The 17,700-nt window shown below is 49.7% G+C and overlaps 1 protein-coding gene across 1 annotated transcript in view; it reads left to right on the top strand.

Moving 5' to 3' along the window:
- The window catches only part of VCP (valosin containing protein), a 69,417-nt gene that overhangs the window by 34,200 nt on the left and 17,517 nt on the right, over positions 1 to 17,700 (top strand). Inside the window, exons 2-7 of the mRNA XM_068252548.1 lie at positions 8,663 to 8,774; positions 9,403 to 9,575; positions 10,957 to 11,099; positions 11,700 to 11,830; positions 14,924 to 15,055; positions 16,814 to 16,916. Coding sequence (XP_068108649.1) covers positions 8,663 to 8,774; positions 9,403 to 9,575; positions 10,957 to 11,099; positions 11,700 to 11,830; positions 14,924 to 15,055; positions 16,814 to 16,916 — 794 coding nt within the window. The remainder of the gene's footprint in view (positions 1 to 8,662; positions 8,775 to 9,402; positions 9,576 to 10,956; positions 11,100 to 11,699; positions 11,831 to 14,923; positions 15,056 to 16,813; positions 16,917 to 17,700) is intronic.

Here is a 17,700-nt window from a genome sequence, read left to right as displayed (position 1 = left end):
GGGAAAAAAAAGGTTGTGCCGCCCATTCTTCCCACAATGCCTTTAGTCCCTGCAGAAAGTACATTATCGAGCTGTGTAAAGAGGCAGAACAAAGGCAGGTCAGCACACTCTGTGAACTTGCTGACAGTGGCTGGACGAGGGGGGGAGGGGACTGTTACTGAAAGAGGCCCACCTGTCTGCATTCATGTAGCCAGCTGACAGATGTTGAGTGTCTGCAGACAGGTATCCGGGGACAGGAGGGCTGCAGCCAGTATTGGGGGAGGGGAAGAGACATTGAAGACTCTCCCTATAGGGAATCTTCCTACATGCAGGTGGTGAGAGGGATGTGGAGACTGCCATTGCTGGTGTTATCATGAGTCTGCATATAAAGGTAGCCGGCATAAGACAGGTCAATGCTTCAAGCAGTCTCACCAACTTTGGGATTTATTGACCCCAGAGCATCGGATCAATAAACTTTAATGTATGCTGGACATCTTGTCGATTTTAAAAGCTTGACTATGCAGCAGTAAATGTGAATACAGAGGCAGGCAGAGGAGAGGTGGGGGATCCAGGGTCTCCATTAAAGGACAACTGAAGGGAGAAGTATATGGAGGCTGCCATATTTATTTCCTTTTAAGCAATACCAGTTGCCTGGCAGTCCTGATGATCCTGTGTGTCTAAAGCTTCCAGCCATAGACCCTGAACAAGCATGCAGCAGATCAGGTGTTTCAGACATTGTCAGATCTGACAAGATTAGCTGCATGCTTGTTTCAGGTGTGATTCAAACACTGCTGCAGCCAAATAGATCAGCGGGGCTGCCATGCAACTGGTATTCTTCAAAAGGAAATCAATATGGCAGCCTCCATATTCTTTTCAGTTGTCCTTTTAAAGAGAACCAGAGACAAAAGAAAAAGATGTTATACATACCTGGGGCTTCCTCCAGCCCCATAAGCCTGGATCGCTCCCACGCCGCCTTTCTCCGCTGCCTCTGTCCGCCGGTACCGGGTCACGTCAGTTCGGCCAGTCGACGCAAGTGCAGTGTGCTCCCTCCGTACTGCGCATGCGTACAGAGCCGGAGGGAGCCCCTGTGCATGCGGAAGACTGATCGCGTCCAGCAGAAGTGACGGGACCCGGTACCGGCGATGGAGGCAGTGGAGGATGGCGGCTTGGGAGCGATCCAGGCTTATGGGGCTGGAGGAAGCCCCAGGTATGTATAAAAGCTTTTTTCCTCTTTTTAGAGATCGTTTGTCTCTGGTTCCCTTTAAAGGGAACCAGAGATGAATGTTATACACACAAAATATATATACATCAATGGCTTTTCATGAGGAAATTATTTTACCACTATTTTCGCCGCTCTGGTGTGCCTTTAGTACATTTATTTTTACATTTTTTCCCCCGGGATAAATCAAAGATGGCTGCCGGCTCATACCCTTCTTCTTCCGGGTCATGAGCCGCTCTAAATGTTAATCTCTAGGCTTGCTGCGCTTCTGTGCTGCTCAGCGCACAAGCCTAGTGTGGAGGACGCAGTGTTGGGAGACCTAATGCGGTGAAATCATCCTCCCACTGCAGACTAGCCCGACCTGGATTTCCCCCGACATGGGATGGAAGGAGAGTCGGCAGACCGGCAGCGGCAGCACGGAGGAATCAGCAGGGCAGTCGGCAGAATCAGCAGGGCAGTCGGCAGCAGTGGCAGCACGGAGGAATCAGCAGGGCAGTCGGCAGACTCAGCAGCGGCAGCACGGAGGAATCAGCAGGGCAGTCGGCAGACTCAGCAGCGGCAGCACGGAGGAATCAGCAGGGCAGTCGGCAGACTCGGCAGCGGCAGCACGGAGGAATCAGCAGGGCAGTCGGCAGACTCGGCAGCGGCAGCACAGAGGAATCGGCAGGGCAGTCGGCAGACTCGGCAGCGGCAGGACGGAGGAATCAGCAGGGCAGTCGGCAGACTCAGCAGTGGCAGCACGGAGGAATCAGCAGGGCAGTCGGCAGACTCAGCAGTGGCAGCACGGAGGAAACAGCAGGGCAGTCGGCAGACTCAGCAGCGGCAGCACGGAGGAATCAGCCGGGCAGTCGGCAGACTCAGCAGTGGCAGTACAGAGGAATCAGCAGGGCAGTCGGCAGACTCAGCAGTGGCAGCACAGAGGAATCAGCAGGGCAGTCGGCAGCAGCACGGAGGAATCAGCAGGGCAGTCGGCAGACTCAGCAGCGGCAGCACAGAGGAATCAGCAGGGCAGTCAGCAGACTCAGCAGCGGCAGCACAGAGGAATCAGCAGGGCAGTCAGCAGACTCAGCAGTGGCAGCACAGAGGAATCAGCAGGGCAGTCGGCAGACTCAGCAGCACGGAGGAATCAGCAGGGCAGTCGGCAGACTCAGCAGCGGCAGCACGGAGGAATCAGCAGGGCAGTCGGCAGACTCAGCAGCGGCAGCACGGAGGAATCAGCAGGGCAGTCGGCAGACTCAGCAGCGGCAGCACGGAGGAATCAGCAGGGCAGTCGGCAGACTCAGCAGCGGCAGCACGAAGGAATCAGCCGGGCAGTCGGCAGACTCAGCAGTGGCAGCACAGAGGAATCAGCAGGGCAGTCAGCAGACTCAGCAGTGGCAGCACAGAGGAATCAGCAGGGCAGTCGGCAGACTCAGCAGCACGGAGGAATCAGCAGGGCAGTCGGCAGACTCGGCAGTAGCAGCACGGAGGAATCAGCAGGGCAGTCGGCAGACTCAGCAGCAGCACGGAGGAATCAGCAGGGCAGTCGGCAGACTCGGCAGTAGCAGCACGGAGGAATCAGCAGGGCAGTCGGCAGACTCAGCAGCACGGAGGAATCAGCAGGGCAGTCGGCAGACTCGGCAGTAGCAGCACAGAGGAATCAGCAGGGCAGTCGCCAGACTCGGCAGCAGCACGGAGGAATCAGCAGGCATTGCTAGGCAGCAGCAAACACTCTCTTCTCATCACAGCCCTCCGTGATGATGTGTATGTAAAGCAGGAAGGCAGAGCCAGGAGGGGGAGGGCTTGAAATGACTGCACACAGCAGAGGACTCAGCTAATCTGATTCCAGGTCAAACTTATGGTGAATACACACCATGAGTTTCCGCTTCGCACGCGTCCGTCGATACGCGGCGATTCAATTATTTCCGAGCGCATTTCGATTATTTTTAGGTCGAATGTTATGTAAAGTATGGCAAATCGACCTAACGATCCATCGAACCGCGAATCGAACATGTCGGAAATAATCGAATCGATGCGTATCGACGGACGCATCGAACGCGGAAACGCATGGTGTGTATCCACCATTAGACTGGCTCAGTCAGGCTTTCTTATCACAGCTGATAGCAGAGTAATTAGGCAGAGAAGAAAGAAACTAAAAGCATGGTAGGTGTTTACTGTCATGTTCTCATTGATTTTTATGATAAAAAACATGAGGGTGCTTCGTCTCTGGTTCTCTTTAAGTGGTACAGCGACGGAGGTGGCTTTGGTTTGATTCTGATGTCTACTTCTAAAATCTTAAAGGGAACCTGAGGTGAGAGGGATATGAAAGCTGACATATTTATTTCCTTTTAAACAATACCAGTTCCCAGTATGGCTGCCAGTGTAGGGGGGCCACATACAGAGCTACTTGCTGTTATTGTAATGCAAATACAGAATCCCACAAACTGCATGTATATAACACTAAAGTAAAGTTCTGACTGCAGTCATAGAACTGTTCGGGTGACTTTGTCACAAATGAGTACTTGGGTGGATCTGTGTTTGGAACACCTGCCTAGAGTTCTATGCTAATAACCTGCAGATGTCTCGCTGTGGCCACGCCCTCCTCCTGGCAGCTGTAAACAGTTCTCTGACAGAAGCCCCGCCCTTTTGGTGGAGCTTCTCATATAGGCAGACATTGTTCAGATGGAGGGACTGGAAGGACAGGCTCTGCAGCTGCTGCCTTCTGTGTGGCGGAGTGTCACTATCCAGCGTTTCACCCAGCTGGGAGTTCTGCTGAAGGTGCCTCAGGTTGGCTCTTAGAGTGGACCAGAAATCATAACTTCCTCTCTGCTCTAAAAGATAATCAACAGCAGAATAACATTGAAAGAAAAACATTTCTTTGTTAGTTGATACAAATCCTGCATTAAATCTGCAGTGTCTACTTCCTGCTGTCATGGAAGAAGACAAAGGGTTAACATCCTTTGTTTACAAATTAGCTGCTCTGCCGATGCAGCCAGCTGAGGGGGGGGGGGGGGGGGTGTTAAACGGGCTAAATTTATTTTTTCCTCCTGTCATGTGAAAGAGTTCAGGTCCACTATAAAGCATAATAGTAAAATAAAAACAGCAATAAAAACTTGTTTCCCTATTTATTGCTTATACAGTTACTCTTGCTAGATTTTGTCCCAAGGTAATGTTATCTGAGTAAAAATAGCAATTCCCCCCCCCCCCCCCCCCCCCCCCCCCAGGTCAGAGTGCCTCAGTGCCACTAGCTGCCATTACATGGATGGTTTCTATCAGGTTCATTTACTCAGCTCTTCAGTGAGAAAAATAAGCTCTTATAGTAAATCTGTAACTTTATAAAATAGAAAAAAAAAGTTCCGTACTTGCGCCAGTAGAGGTAAAGCTGAATCTACACGGAGCGATCCGGCGGCTTGATTAGCTGCCGGATCGCCTCTGCCGCGTCTCCGCCGGCGCCGCTTATCTTCCGCTCGATTCCCTGCCATTGTCCGCTCATGGGGAACGAGCAGGGAATCGGCGGTGGTGAGATCGGACCTGTCGGATCTTATCAATCGAGCTTATCGGCTCAATTGATAAGACACATAGGAGCGTGTAGACCCAGCTTTAGCCTTAGGATGCTCCAGAGACTTCCGGGACCCCCCTCCTCTTTGCAGCCACACTACCCTCTGCGTACAAGTGTGGCCACATGTTTCAGACGCCAGTGGGCTTGTTTCCACACACACAAGCAATAGAACACAGCAATACATGCATCCAGCTACATATAAATGGTCAGCAGGTGCTCGTCAGCCAATCAGGATGCACTGTCATACACCCTTTACCTGCCATACCACATCTAGCTGCCCTTAGCATTCAGGTGGGAGGCTTCAGTTGGACGCCATCGCAAGATTGCGTCGCTAGCAGGACCGCTCCGTGCAGGCATCCCTCCCACGGGGGTCCCGCCAGTGGGGCTTGTGCCTGTGCATTATCAGACACACTGATGCATGGAGGAAAAAAAGCAGTTCCTGGGAGGCTCTGTGCTACTGCACAGAAAGTACAATTATGTGGCGCTGTAGGGGATCATAGCATGCTATCCCCATAACCTGACATGTCAGCCTAGATATGGCAGCTGGTGCCCCTAGCGATTAGCCATATGCGCCGGTGTATATTACAGTTGTGGTGCAGCGGAGGATGGGCCTGGTGGCAGTCAGTGTCGGACTAAAGGCACATGGCGCATACCCACAGGATGATTTTTCAGAATAATCTTTCGCGCTGCACAATTGTATCGCAATATCCTGTAACATCAATTACCGAAAATTACTTAAAACGATTTTTCACGATGTACTCCACCCACGGCGACCCACAACTGCCATGTTGGATTGAATCGCAGAAGATCATTCCAATACTCATCGACTTTTACAGGGTTTGCATGATCGTTTGTTTACAATGGCGCAAACACTTGGCGATACGGCCAGATAGATCATGGAACGAGCGTTCTTCTGTGGAGATCTCCCCATCTGGCTGTGGGTTCTCCGCTTTATGGTGGCCATACATAGTAACATGTTTTCATCCAATCTTACCATTTCTATGTAATATAAGGGAACTGCCTAAATTATCCTTTCAGTATCTTCACTTAATTTACCCTTATACTACATAGAAATGATAAGATTGGATGAAAAAATGGTACCATGTATGGCCACCATTAGTCTGACAGTTATCTAAAGAGGCTGGTGCTGTGCTGGGTTTTATCTGGTAACAGCGCCCCCTTGCGGCAGCCATTTTTCCTATGTCTATGTCAGACATTGGACTATGCTGGAAAAGTACAATGTATGTCTGACATGGGATTGGAAAGGGCTACAGAACTGCAAAACAATAGTCGGTAATACAGAATTTTTGGCCTAACAGGGTTTTTTTGGGCATCCTCGGCTACATCAGATGCCACAACATGTCCTGGTAGTTGCTGTGAGTGCACCTCTCCTCCTGTGGGTGCTTCAGCTCTGGAGTGACAGTAAAAGTCTCCAGAACAGTTCACTGGACTATGATGTATACAAAGAGAAGGGTATTCCCCGTGTTCTGGCTAAAAGAAGTCCCTCAGACATTTGCAGAGCCTGCAGGCTTTGTCTTGTTTCATTTCCTGATAGTGAACATTGTGTGACGGCCCCTAACGCTGTCAGCCCAGGAGAGTTTCACTTTCCAGGAAATGAAACCCAGAAAATCTATCCATTTCCTGCATGTTAATACAGTTCATTGCAGATTGCTTCACCTCATTCCAGTGCAAATCTAGTGTCATCGTATTCTATCACAGGTGCTGAGACACTGGACAGTCATGCATTTTACCCCGTCTATGTAGTATGGGGACACCCCTAAGCAATGCAGTGATTTCCATTTAGCCTGTTTCCGCCTTGGACCCCTGCAGAAGAGTACTGTACTGTTATCCAGGGCTGTGGAGTGGGTACAAAAATTATCCGATTCCTCAGTTTATGAAACCACTGACTCAGTCTCCAGGTACCCAAAAATTACTCCACAGCCCTGGTGTTATCAGTTAAAGGGATACTGTAGGGGGGTCGGGGGAAAATGAGCTGAATTTACCCGGGGCTTCTAATGGTCCCCCGCAGACATCCTGTGCCCGCGCAGCCACTCCCCAATGCTCCGGCCCCGCCTCCGGTTCACTTCTGGAATTTCAGACTTTAAAGTCTGAAAACCACTGCGCCTGCATTGCTGTGTCCTCGCTCCCGCTGATGTCACCAGGAGTGTACTGCGCAGACACAGACCATACTGGGCCTGCGCTGTGAGCTCTGGGTGACATCAGCGGGAGCGAGGACACGGCAACGCAGGCGCAGTGGTTTTCTGACTTTAAAGTCAAATTCCAGAAGTGAACCAGAGGCGGGGCATCGGTGAGCGGCTGCGCGGGCACAGGATGTCTGCGGGGGACCATTAGAAGCCCCGGGTAAGTTCAGCTCATTTTCCCCCGACCCTGCCCCACCTGTGCATAGGTGAGGCTGCCTGCAAAACATGCACCGCTGGGGTGTCACAAGGATAGGTTTGAGAAACACTGGCTTACATTGAAGGACCAATAGCCATGTTTGGAAGGTTGTAGGGGAGGAACTTCCCCCTAAGGGCCCGTTCACACTGCACGCGTTTCCAGCCGCGTTTTGGAAACGCGCGCAGGAGGCCGACGCGCACGACATCAGGCAGTGCATAGAGTGCACTGTCTGATGTTCACACTGCATGCGTTTCGGACCTGTGCGGTCCAGGAACGCATGCTGCACGCAGATTTAGCAAAAACGCGCGCCTGTCACATTCACTTTTCAGTGATTGGATCAGCCACGCAACACATACAAACGCGGATGGCGTGCGTTCGCATGCGTGGCCATCCGCGTTTGTAATGTGAACCGGCCCTAAATCAGGAGTCTTCTTCCTGAAATGTTTAGGAACGGTGCTGATTTGCATATATGTTTCCATTGTCTAGCTAATGACATCTAAAATGTTGTTGATCAGGATGACCCCCATGTTAGCTTTTTGTATCTCCTGGATAAGCCACCAGAATGTGCCCTGCATGGCCTGCAGAACACCCATAGGTGCCCCATTCTTCCTCTCGCTGCTTTGTCTTTTCACGCTGTAGCTGTTGTGAGCAGCGCAGCAGAGATCCAGCCTGAATTGTGTGTAATATGTCAGCCTGATCTCCACTAGGCCCGGGCAATCTCCTGTATTCAGGGCACCAGCCTAAGGGAGGCTGCTGAATATGATGCAACGTGCAGCAACCCCGAGACCTGCTCTGCTGTACACAATGAGCTCTGTCAATAACTCTTTCCATACATTGTCAGCTGTAAAAAAGCAGTTTGTGTGCACTGAGGTCTGGGACCAATAGCGGTGTTTCAGCAGTGTTGTGTGCTTTCTAGGAATCGCCGCCCCCTGAGAATCCAAAAGCGATGGACGAATGAATTTGCTGAAAATAGCAATGCCTGCAGCATTTATGTATGCATGTATAAATGCAGCCAACGATTTTGCAGATAACCACTTACATGAAGCAAGAGGGATATGGTGGCTGCCATATATTATTTCCTTTTAAACAATACCAGTTGCCTGGCAGCCCTGCTGATCTCTTTGGCTGCAGTAGTGTCTGAATCAACCTGAAACCAACATGGAGCTAATCCAGTTACACTTAAGTCAGAAACACTTGATGGGCAATGCTTGGTCAGGGTCTATGGCTAAAAGTGTCCTAAGCAGAGGATCAGCAGGACAGCCAGGCAATGTGCACTGTTTAAATGAAAATAACTATGGCAGAGTCCATATCCTTGGCGCTGCAGGTGTGCTTTAAGTGGCACAAAACTTGAAGCCGCTCAGAATGATTAGAATGTTATCGACCATCCCCAGTGGCTCCCTGCAGAGAGTGGTGATGCGCTCTGAGCTTTGTATGGTTGTGTATTCTGATGGACTTATACTATATGAGGTTGTACTGGGAACCTGCCAGAGGTCCGTATATCTCACCAGCATCCTTGTCTGTCTCCACAGCTCCAAAGCGGATGATTTATCCACAGCAATCCTAAAGCAGAAGAGCCGACCCAATCGGTTAGTTGTAGATGAAGCAATCAATGAAGATAACAGTGTGGTCTCCCTGTCCCAGGTGAGTGTATTGAGGGGGGGGGGGGGTTATATGTCCAAATGGATTGTGATGTTTTATGTTGTGCTTGTTTGAACCTGGGGTATTTCAAATAGCCGGCTGCGGGGTGGGGGGGTCGGGGCAGCTGTGTACATGATTGGCGGTTGTAAGTAAGTTGCCATAGACAAGGATTCATGCCTTAGCCGTATTGCGCATGACAAGGGAATGAAGTGTTAACCTTTTTCTTAGGCCCGGGTATAAAGTCAGATTGACAGATCGGATCAATCATTTCCGGCTTGTCCGATTTTGAGAACAAGATTGATTTTGTGTAGTATTGAGCTGAAAATGTATCCTGTTCTTGATCAGAAGCATATCGGAAATGCTAGAAATGTTTGATTTGACCATCAATCTGATTTGTTGTGTACTAGGCATAAGATGTAAGAAGGACCAATCGGGATCCCACCTGAGGTGTAAAGTAATTTGTTAGAGGAGGAGTCGGATATACAGTACATGGAAGTTCATGGTTCAGCCTGATTGGTCAGCTTCTATGATTGGCTATGGCCAGCCCTGTGTCTGCCACTCCTGGAGCCGGAGATCTGCTGCCGGATCTCCTAGGAAGGTGAAATAATCGATGGTCTGGTATGTGTTGCAGGGTAAGATGGACGAGCTGCAGCTTTTCCGAGGGGACACTGTCCTTCTGAAGGGGAAGAAAAGGCGGGAAGCTGTGTGCATCGTCCTGTCAGACGAGACTTGCTCCGATGAGAAGATCCGCATGAACAGGGTGGTCCGGAACAACCTGCGCGTCAGGCTTGGCGATGTCATCACGTAAGTCTCTTATACATATCAGCTTTATTTACCTGCGAGCTGCAGGCAGTTGTACTCCAAACACCCCACAGTTACCGTAGAGACATGAGCTATCAGCTACTTGACTGGGTTCAGAAAGCCTCTGTTTGCAGCTGTATGTTGCCCCCCCCCCCTTACCCCATGTAAGTGCAGCAGGAAACGTGTGACCTTACAACACACAACACTCGCGCTCCTACGTGATTTCTGTTGATGCAGCTGTGATTGCTTTTCATTAGACAACACAGAACGTTTATATTGCGCTTTTCTCCTGGCAGACTCTAAGCACTTGAGCTGCAGGCAATAGGGGGTGCTCCTTAGGCAGTAGCAGAGATGGGGAGTGTAGCCCAATGACTCCTTACTGAATAGATGCTGGCTGTACACTATCCAGCCACCACCTTTTTCATTAGTGTGAATGGGAATCACAAAGTGTTTTTGTGTAAATTCATCAGCAACCATGCGCTGCAATTCTGTGTTATCCCTGCAGGTGGCATCATGTTGCCACAAAATGTGTCTGTAAACACGAGTGTGATAAAGGGGCTTCAGTGTTCTCTCCAGAAATTTTTTCCAACCGGGTGGCATGAAATAGTAGCCGGGTGGGGCGAGATGAGAATGTAGGGGCGGTGCTTCTGTGAGCAACTCTGCTTACAGCATAGGAGGAAGTGAGCTGATGACAGCTGGGTGCTCACCAAAACTAGCCGGGGGGAGCACCCTGGCTAAAAGGGTCTGGGGAGAACACTGGGCTTACAGGTAAGTGGTGCAGGCACAGGAGAGAGTAAAGCAGTGTCACAGATGCTCATGGCTGAGGGTGTTTATGTTTGCAGTATATAATTCCGTGGCAGCAGTCAGTGCTGTGGGGTGTTGCTCCAGCAGGGCCATACATTTCAGTTGCTGAACATAGCAAAGGTTATAGAGGATGGTTGAGGAATCGAATAAATGTGGGGCCAGTTAAACTGCAGGCGACCAATCAGAATTATTTTAGATGACATCTCTGTTGCGCTAGTTCTGCTCCATGTTTTATCCCCATTATTATCCATAGGTCATGTGGGATTGGCTGATTTTTCTGATCAGTTTTCCAGACACTTTAATGGTGCTGTGTAGATTGTCACCTTCTTGATTTATAGACCTGAGCACTTTTTTTGAATCTTCTTCTCAATTGAACATGCGTATGTTACATTGGTCAGATTTTTCAAATTTTACAATCAGAAAAATTGATTGTAATTCTTGAATTGATAAGAAATATTAAAACAATTGCATTGTGCGCCCACCCTCTCTGGAGTGACCCTAAGACAATGCCGCCATGTTCTGTACTGTAGCCTTATTACTATTATTTGTACATTTATACTCTTGCCTTCCTCCTGTCCAGCATCCAGCCATGCCCCGATGTGAAGTATGGCAAGCGGATCCACGTATTGCCTATTGATGACACTGTAGAGGGAATCACAGGAAATCTCTTTGAGGTCTACCTGAAGCCTTATTTCCTGGAGGCCTACCGACCAATCAGAAAAGGTATTTACACTCTAATGAGCTTCTATTGTGTGCTGTCAGTTTCCTGACCTCGCACAGTCCTGTACTGCCTGATGTTGAAAGGTCTCTCTCTCCCTCTGCTTTTACTGGATGGAATATTCCATCTATATGGGAAATAGGTAGTTTCTTCACATGTTGTTTTAACTCTTGTGTGATCATTAGCTGCATGCTGGTTACAGGTGGGTAATTCAGACTCTACTGCAGCCAACGTGAACCCCTTTGAGCCCCTCAGTGGTTGCTTTAGACTGTTAGGTGTGACGGCAGAGGTCATGTGACCGCAGCTACTTTCTAATGTCTCTTCAGCCAAAAAGCAATAACTCTTGGGAGAGGAGGTGTGTCCAAGCTGCCACTCAACTCTCTCAATATCTCTGGTAACTCCTTCCACTCAGTTTGCCATCACGGACACTTGGGACTGGGTGCTGGGACTTATTAGTGGCAACATCATACAAGAATATTATTCACACACTGCAATTTGTTTACGGTCAGTGTAAACCCCGAGTAACCGCTTTTTATCTGACTCGTACCTTAATCCATTTAGCAGTTTGCATGATTTTCAGTTGATGTGATGTTTCTGTCCTGCAGGTGACATCTTTCTGGTGCGCGGTGGCATGCGTGCTGTAGAGTTCAAGGTGGTGGAGACAGACCCCAGCCCATACTGTATAGTAGCTCCAGATACTGTAATCCACTGCGAAGGGGAACCCATTAAACGTGAGGTAGGTGCGCTCCTTCTTCCACACTGTGTCCATAGAATACTCACCTCACTGAGGGTTGGTTACTGCTTGACAGTCTCATTATGCGCTAATATTGCAATGTTTCCTTGTGTCTAGTTCCTCCATTCTCCCCTGTACAGTTCCCTGGTGTTTAGTTGCGGCCCTCCTTTCCCTATTCAGTACCGTAGTGTCTAACTCCTCCTCCCTTATACAGTTTCCTTGTTCAATGGCCCTCACTCCTTCCCCTATACAGCTTCCCGGTGTCTAGTGGTCCTCCTCCGTCCCCTATGCAGCTCCCTGGTGTCTAGTGGTCCTCCTCCCTCCCCTATACAGCTCCCTGGTGTCTAGTGGTCCTCCTCCCTCCCCTATACAGCTCCCTGGTGTCTAGTGGTCCTCCTCCCTCCCCTATACAGCTCCCTGGTGTCTAGTGGTCCTCCTCCCTTCCCTATACAGCTCCCTGGTGTCTAGTGGTCCTCCTCCCTCCCCTATCCAGCTCCCTGGTGTCTAGTGGTCCTCCTCCCTCCCCTATCCAGCTCCCTGGTGTCTAGTGGTCCTCCTCCCTTCCCTATACAGCTCCCTGGTGTCTAGTGGTCCTCCTCCCTCCCCTATGCAGCTCCCTGGTGTCTAGTGGTCCTCCTCCCTCCCCTATCCAGCTCCCTGGAGTCTAGTGGTCCTCCCTCCCCTATGCAGCTCTCTGGTGTCTAGTGTTGGTCCTCCCTCCCCTATACAGCTCCCTGGTGTCTAGTGGTCCTCCTCCCTCCCCTATGCAGCTCCCTGGTGTCTAGTGGTCCTCCTCCCTCCTCTATACAGCTCCCTGGTGTCTAGTGGTCTTCCTCCCTCCCCTATACAGCTCCCTGGTGTCTAGTGGTCTTCCTCCCTCCCCTATACAGCTCCCTGGTGTCTAGTGGTCCTCTTCCCTCCCCTATGCAGCTCCCTGGTGTCGAGTGGTCCTCCTCCCTCCCCTATGCAGCTCCCTGGTGTCTAGTGGTCCTCCTCCCTCCCCTATGCAGCTCCCTGGTGTCTAGTGGTCCTCCTCCCTCCCCTATGCAGCTCCCTGGTGTCTAGTGGTCCTCCTCCCTCCCCTATCCAGCTCCCTGGTGTCTAGTGGTCCTCCTCCCTCCCCTATCCAGCTCCCTGGTGTCTAGAGCTTTACTCTTCCACCCCACCCCCATATGGCTTCCTATCGACCTAGGGCTTCACCCCTTTATAGCTGCCCTGGTGGTCTAGAGTGGACCAAACCTAATGCAAAGTGGGGAAACCATTTGAGGGCCAAATCTGTGTCACATGTATGATGTAGCCTCAACGGCGGAAAGAAAAGCCTCGTCTGAAAAGCGTTAGGTTCATTGCTGCCAGGCTCTCAGTAAGGATATGTACTATTCAGCATTAGAGACCTCTGTCAAGCTCTTACAATAAGCATATATCCCTCCGGACTGAGAACATGAGCTTTGGACTGCTGACATTCAAATCCCTGCACAATCTGGGCCCTGGATACATGAAGGACTTGCTGAAGCTGCACCACACCTCTCACAACCTCAGATCAGCAAGTTCTATAAACTTGGTCACTCCCAGGTTGCACCTCAAAAAATCTGGAGACAGAGCCTTCTGTCATGCTGCCCCTACTCTTTGGAACTCCCTGCCACACCCAGTAAAGACAGCACCATCCCTGGAGCTATTCAAATCCAGACTGAAAAGCCACCTGTTTAGCCTGGCATTTCCAGATTTATAAAATTCTTCCTCTGTACCACGATGGTCGGAGCCATGCTTATGCGCTTTGAGTCCCACGGGAGAAAAGCGCTTTACAAATGTTATTTGTTGTTGTTGTTGACCACAGTAAGCCTCTGATATGTTTTAGAGGCTGTGCCTATCTACGCACGCTTTGGCACATTTGGTGGCAGTGCCTCCAGTTTGTCCCGCAGGCCAGGGTGTCACATGTTTGATATAGCCTGAACGGCTAAAAGAAAAGCACAAAATTAATTTTCTTGCATTTGCCAGTTGATGTTTTTAATTTTAATAATGTAATGCTGGCTGAACATCTTACTGCTAAACGTGAGTAGTTTCCATAATGCTTGGATGCCTTGAATTTCATGGTTGAAGAATTGTGGCCTGAATTAGTTTTGCACTCTTTTTAACTGTCCATCATATTGTTCTCACCTCGTTCACATTGCAACCAGCAGATGGCCATGCGATCGTAAAGCAACGCGTACGATCGCACGCCATCTGCGTTGCGTGGCTGATCCCATTTACTTGTAGTGAATGGGTGAGCTGCGTGTTTTGCTAAAAATCCCTCCCCTATGCGCACCACACTGGTCCACAACGCATGTAATGTGAAGATCAGACAGGTCAGTCTATGCACCTCTGATGTTCACGCGTGTCTGCCTCCCGCATGCAGACGGCAACGCATGTAGTGTGAACGGGGCGTGAGACTTGCGTACAACTGGTTTTTAATGTGTTCCTGATGTTCTTATTTACTTTAATCATTAATTGCTTTGACTGTGGCTTATCTCTGTATATATCACTCCTGTGTGGGTATGATTACAGATCATGTGTCTTTGTTATGCTTTACACCAATAAAAATATTTGAAACCAAAACACAATATGCCAACCTTAGAGGAGATCTACAAAATTGATAGGGAACAAAATAATTATGCTTTCCAATTCGGTCTTAAGAGAAATATTTCACTTCCCTCCACTGGAAATAAGACCTGCTCCCTACCAGTAAATATAGCCGCAGGCTAGCGGTGCTGTTCAAATCTGGGTTTCCTAATTTGGAGACCGCATAATGTCCTCCGGCAGCACTTCAGGACCATGACTGCATTCCAAGCAGGAAGGATAAAGCACCTTGGTCACTTGAAATGCACCTGAGGAAACCCAAATTCACACAGCAACACTACCGCAGACTATCACTCCCCCACCACCAAGCCTCAGTTTGCCTTGTTCATGTTTACAGGCCTATATCGCCACCTGTCATTCACCAGTCCAGAGAATGCATTTCTGTGCTTTGTCTTCTGCTGTAGCGTTAGTGTTCTGATCCAGATGCTGGTTGTGAGTTATGATTCCCTGTATAAGCCCTCTGCTTCCCCCCCCCTCCTCTGGCAGGATGAAGAGGAGTCTCTGAATGAAGTGGGCTATGATGATATCGGGGGCTGCAGGAAGCAGCTGGCACAGATCAAGGAGATGGTGGAGCTCCCGCTTAGGCACCCCGCCCTCTTCAAGGCTATCGGTGTGAAGGTAATCTCATTTATTGATCTTGTCTGTAAAGATTGACTAGTGTATGGGCAGCGACAGATATTGGTTGGCACGGCTCTCTGGTAGGAACACAGACGGATGTTTTAGGAAAAGCTCAAAGTGTGATATAATAATGAAAGGCAGGTGGCGTTTGCTTTACCTTCAAGAAGGAGATATTATTCAACTACCAACCAGAACTTAAAGCACACCTGAACTCAACTTCCTCTCTGCTCTAAAAGATAAGCAACATCATCTTTAAAGAAAAACATTTCCTTGTTACAGCTGATACAAATCCTGCAATAAATCTGCAGTGTGTCTAGTTAATGGTTTCATGGAGGCAGACATAGGGTTCACATCCTATGTTTACAAATTAGCTGCTCTGCCGAGGCAGCCAGCTGACACAGCTGAGAGATCTAATGACAGTGATGAGGCACAGATGATGACTTAGACAGGCTAAACTCTAAATACATACAGTGTTCATTTCTCTCGGTTTTCCTTCTGTCCTGTGCAAGAGTTCAGGTCCAGTTTAAAACAAAATTTTGGGATGCATTAAAAGGGAAATAAAAACTCGAGATGCGAGCATAATATTGCCCCTGTTTAACTCTCTAGTAAGGCCACATCTGGAATATGGAATTCAGTTCTGGGCACCACATTACAAAAAAGATATTGCAGTTTTAGAGCAGGTGCAGAGACGAGCAACAAAATTGATACGTGGGATGGAAGGTCTCACTTATCAAGAAAGGTTAGATAAACTGGGTTTATTTAGTCTAGAGAAAAGATGCCTTAGAGGGGATCTAATTAACATGTATAAATACATCAGAGGGCAATATAATAGCTTGGCGGATGAGCTTTTTCTCCCTAGGCCTTCTCAAAGGACTAGAGGACATGATCTGCGCATGGAGGAAAAACGTTTTAGCCATTTATTTAGGAAAGGGTTCTTTACAGTAATAGTGATTAAGATGTGCAATGCATTGCCACAGGAAGTAGTTATGGCAACCTCTATACCTGCATTTAAAGGGGGCTTAGATGCTTTCCTTGCGTTGAAAGACATCCATGGATACAATTACTAGGTAATGCCTAATGATGTTGATCCAGGGATTTTATCTGATTGCCATCTGGAGTCGGGAAGGAATTTTTCCCTTTAGGGGCTAATTGGACCATGCCTTGTGGGGGTTTTTTCGCCTTCCTCTGGATCAACAGGGATATGTGAGGGAGCAGGCTGGAGTTGTACTTTGTACTGGTTGAACTCGATGGACGTATGTCTTTTTTCAACCAAAATAACTATGTAACTATACTGGAAGTGGAAAAGGGTGAGAGGGGAATGAGAAACCATTAGTGGGGAAGTCAGAGGCTTCCTGGATCCTCTTGCACCCCACAGTATGTTTTACCCACCGGGTCCCTTTAAACATACTTGACAAGCTTGTTGAATGTATTTTCTGACAGCGCTCTATCCGTGTACAAGAGCATCTGTACTGGGCGCGCTCAGTTATTGTCCACACATGCCCAGTAGAACACAGCCGCTCAGCACAGCTTTTCCTCCATGCATGAGAACTTTGTTCTACTGGGCATGTGCAGACATTACTCACAGTTGCCCGGTATAGATGCGCTTGTACACTGACAAGAGGATGGCCAGAAATAAGAGGATACTGGACAGCAGGGGTGGGCTTGAAGTAGATCTGGAAAGCTTCTGGACCATTCAGAACTTTTCCACTATTTGAAATTGTTAGCTTGAGTTATGCATCTGTTGAATTTTACACACAGCCTCCGCGTGGCATTCTACTGTACGGACCCCCCGGAACTGGAAAGACCCTGATTGCCCGAGCGGTGGCTAATGAAACTGGCGCTTTCTTCTTCCTTATCAATGGTAAGAAATATTCTCTTTCAGTAAGCACTGATTCCCCAGGCTACGCTGGGACCTGGCTGAGGAGGGTTGGTGCACTAATACCACAATCTGCTGTTCTCAGTCAGCTTCCATAATAGCATTATCTAAGAATAGTCATGCAAAAGTGCTACAAAAACTCCTTACCGATTTATAGAACTGCATCGCCTTCTTTAATCACTTTAATTTTCTCTACCTGCTCATTGTCATCCTTACTTTTTTTTTTTATGCCTGCCTACTAGAGACTGGTGACCATAATAGGCTGTCACCCAACGGGGAGGCGTTCTCAGCTGACAGCAGTCGCTGGGCAACAGGGAGGCGTGGCCCCGGCTGACGGCAGTCGCTGGGCAACAGGGAGGCGTGGCCCCGGCTGACGGCAGTCGCTGGGCAACAGGGAGGCGTGGCCCCGGCTGACGGCAGTCGCTGGGCACCAGGGAGGCGTGGCCCCGGCTGACGGCAGTCGCTGGGCACCAGGGAGGCGTGGCCCCGGCTGACGGCAGTCGCTGGGCACCAGGGAGGCGTGGCCCCGGCTGACGGCAGTCGCTGGGCACCAGGGAGGCGTGGCCCCGGCTGACGGCAGTCGCTGGGCACCAGGGAGGCGTGGCCCCGGCTGACGGCAGTCGCTGGGCACCAGGGAGGCGTGGCCCCGGCTGACGGCAGTCGCTGGGCACCAGGGAGGCGTGGCCCCGGCTGACGGCAGTCGCTGGGCACCAGGGAGGCGTGGCCCCGGCTGACGGCAGTCGCTGGGCACCAGGGAGGCATTGTCACA

Source organism: Hyperolius riggenbachi, chromosome 1, assembly GCF_040937935.1.
Source record: "Hyperolius riggenbachi isolate aHypRig1 chromosome 1, aHypRig1.pri, whole genome shotgun sequence".
Classification (NCBI taxonomy): Eukaryota; Metazoa; Chordata; class Amphibia; order Anura; family Hyperoliidae; genus Hyperolius; species Hyperolius riggenbachi.
This window is presented reverse-complemented; position numbering and strand designations above follow the sequence as displayed.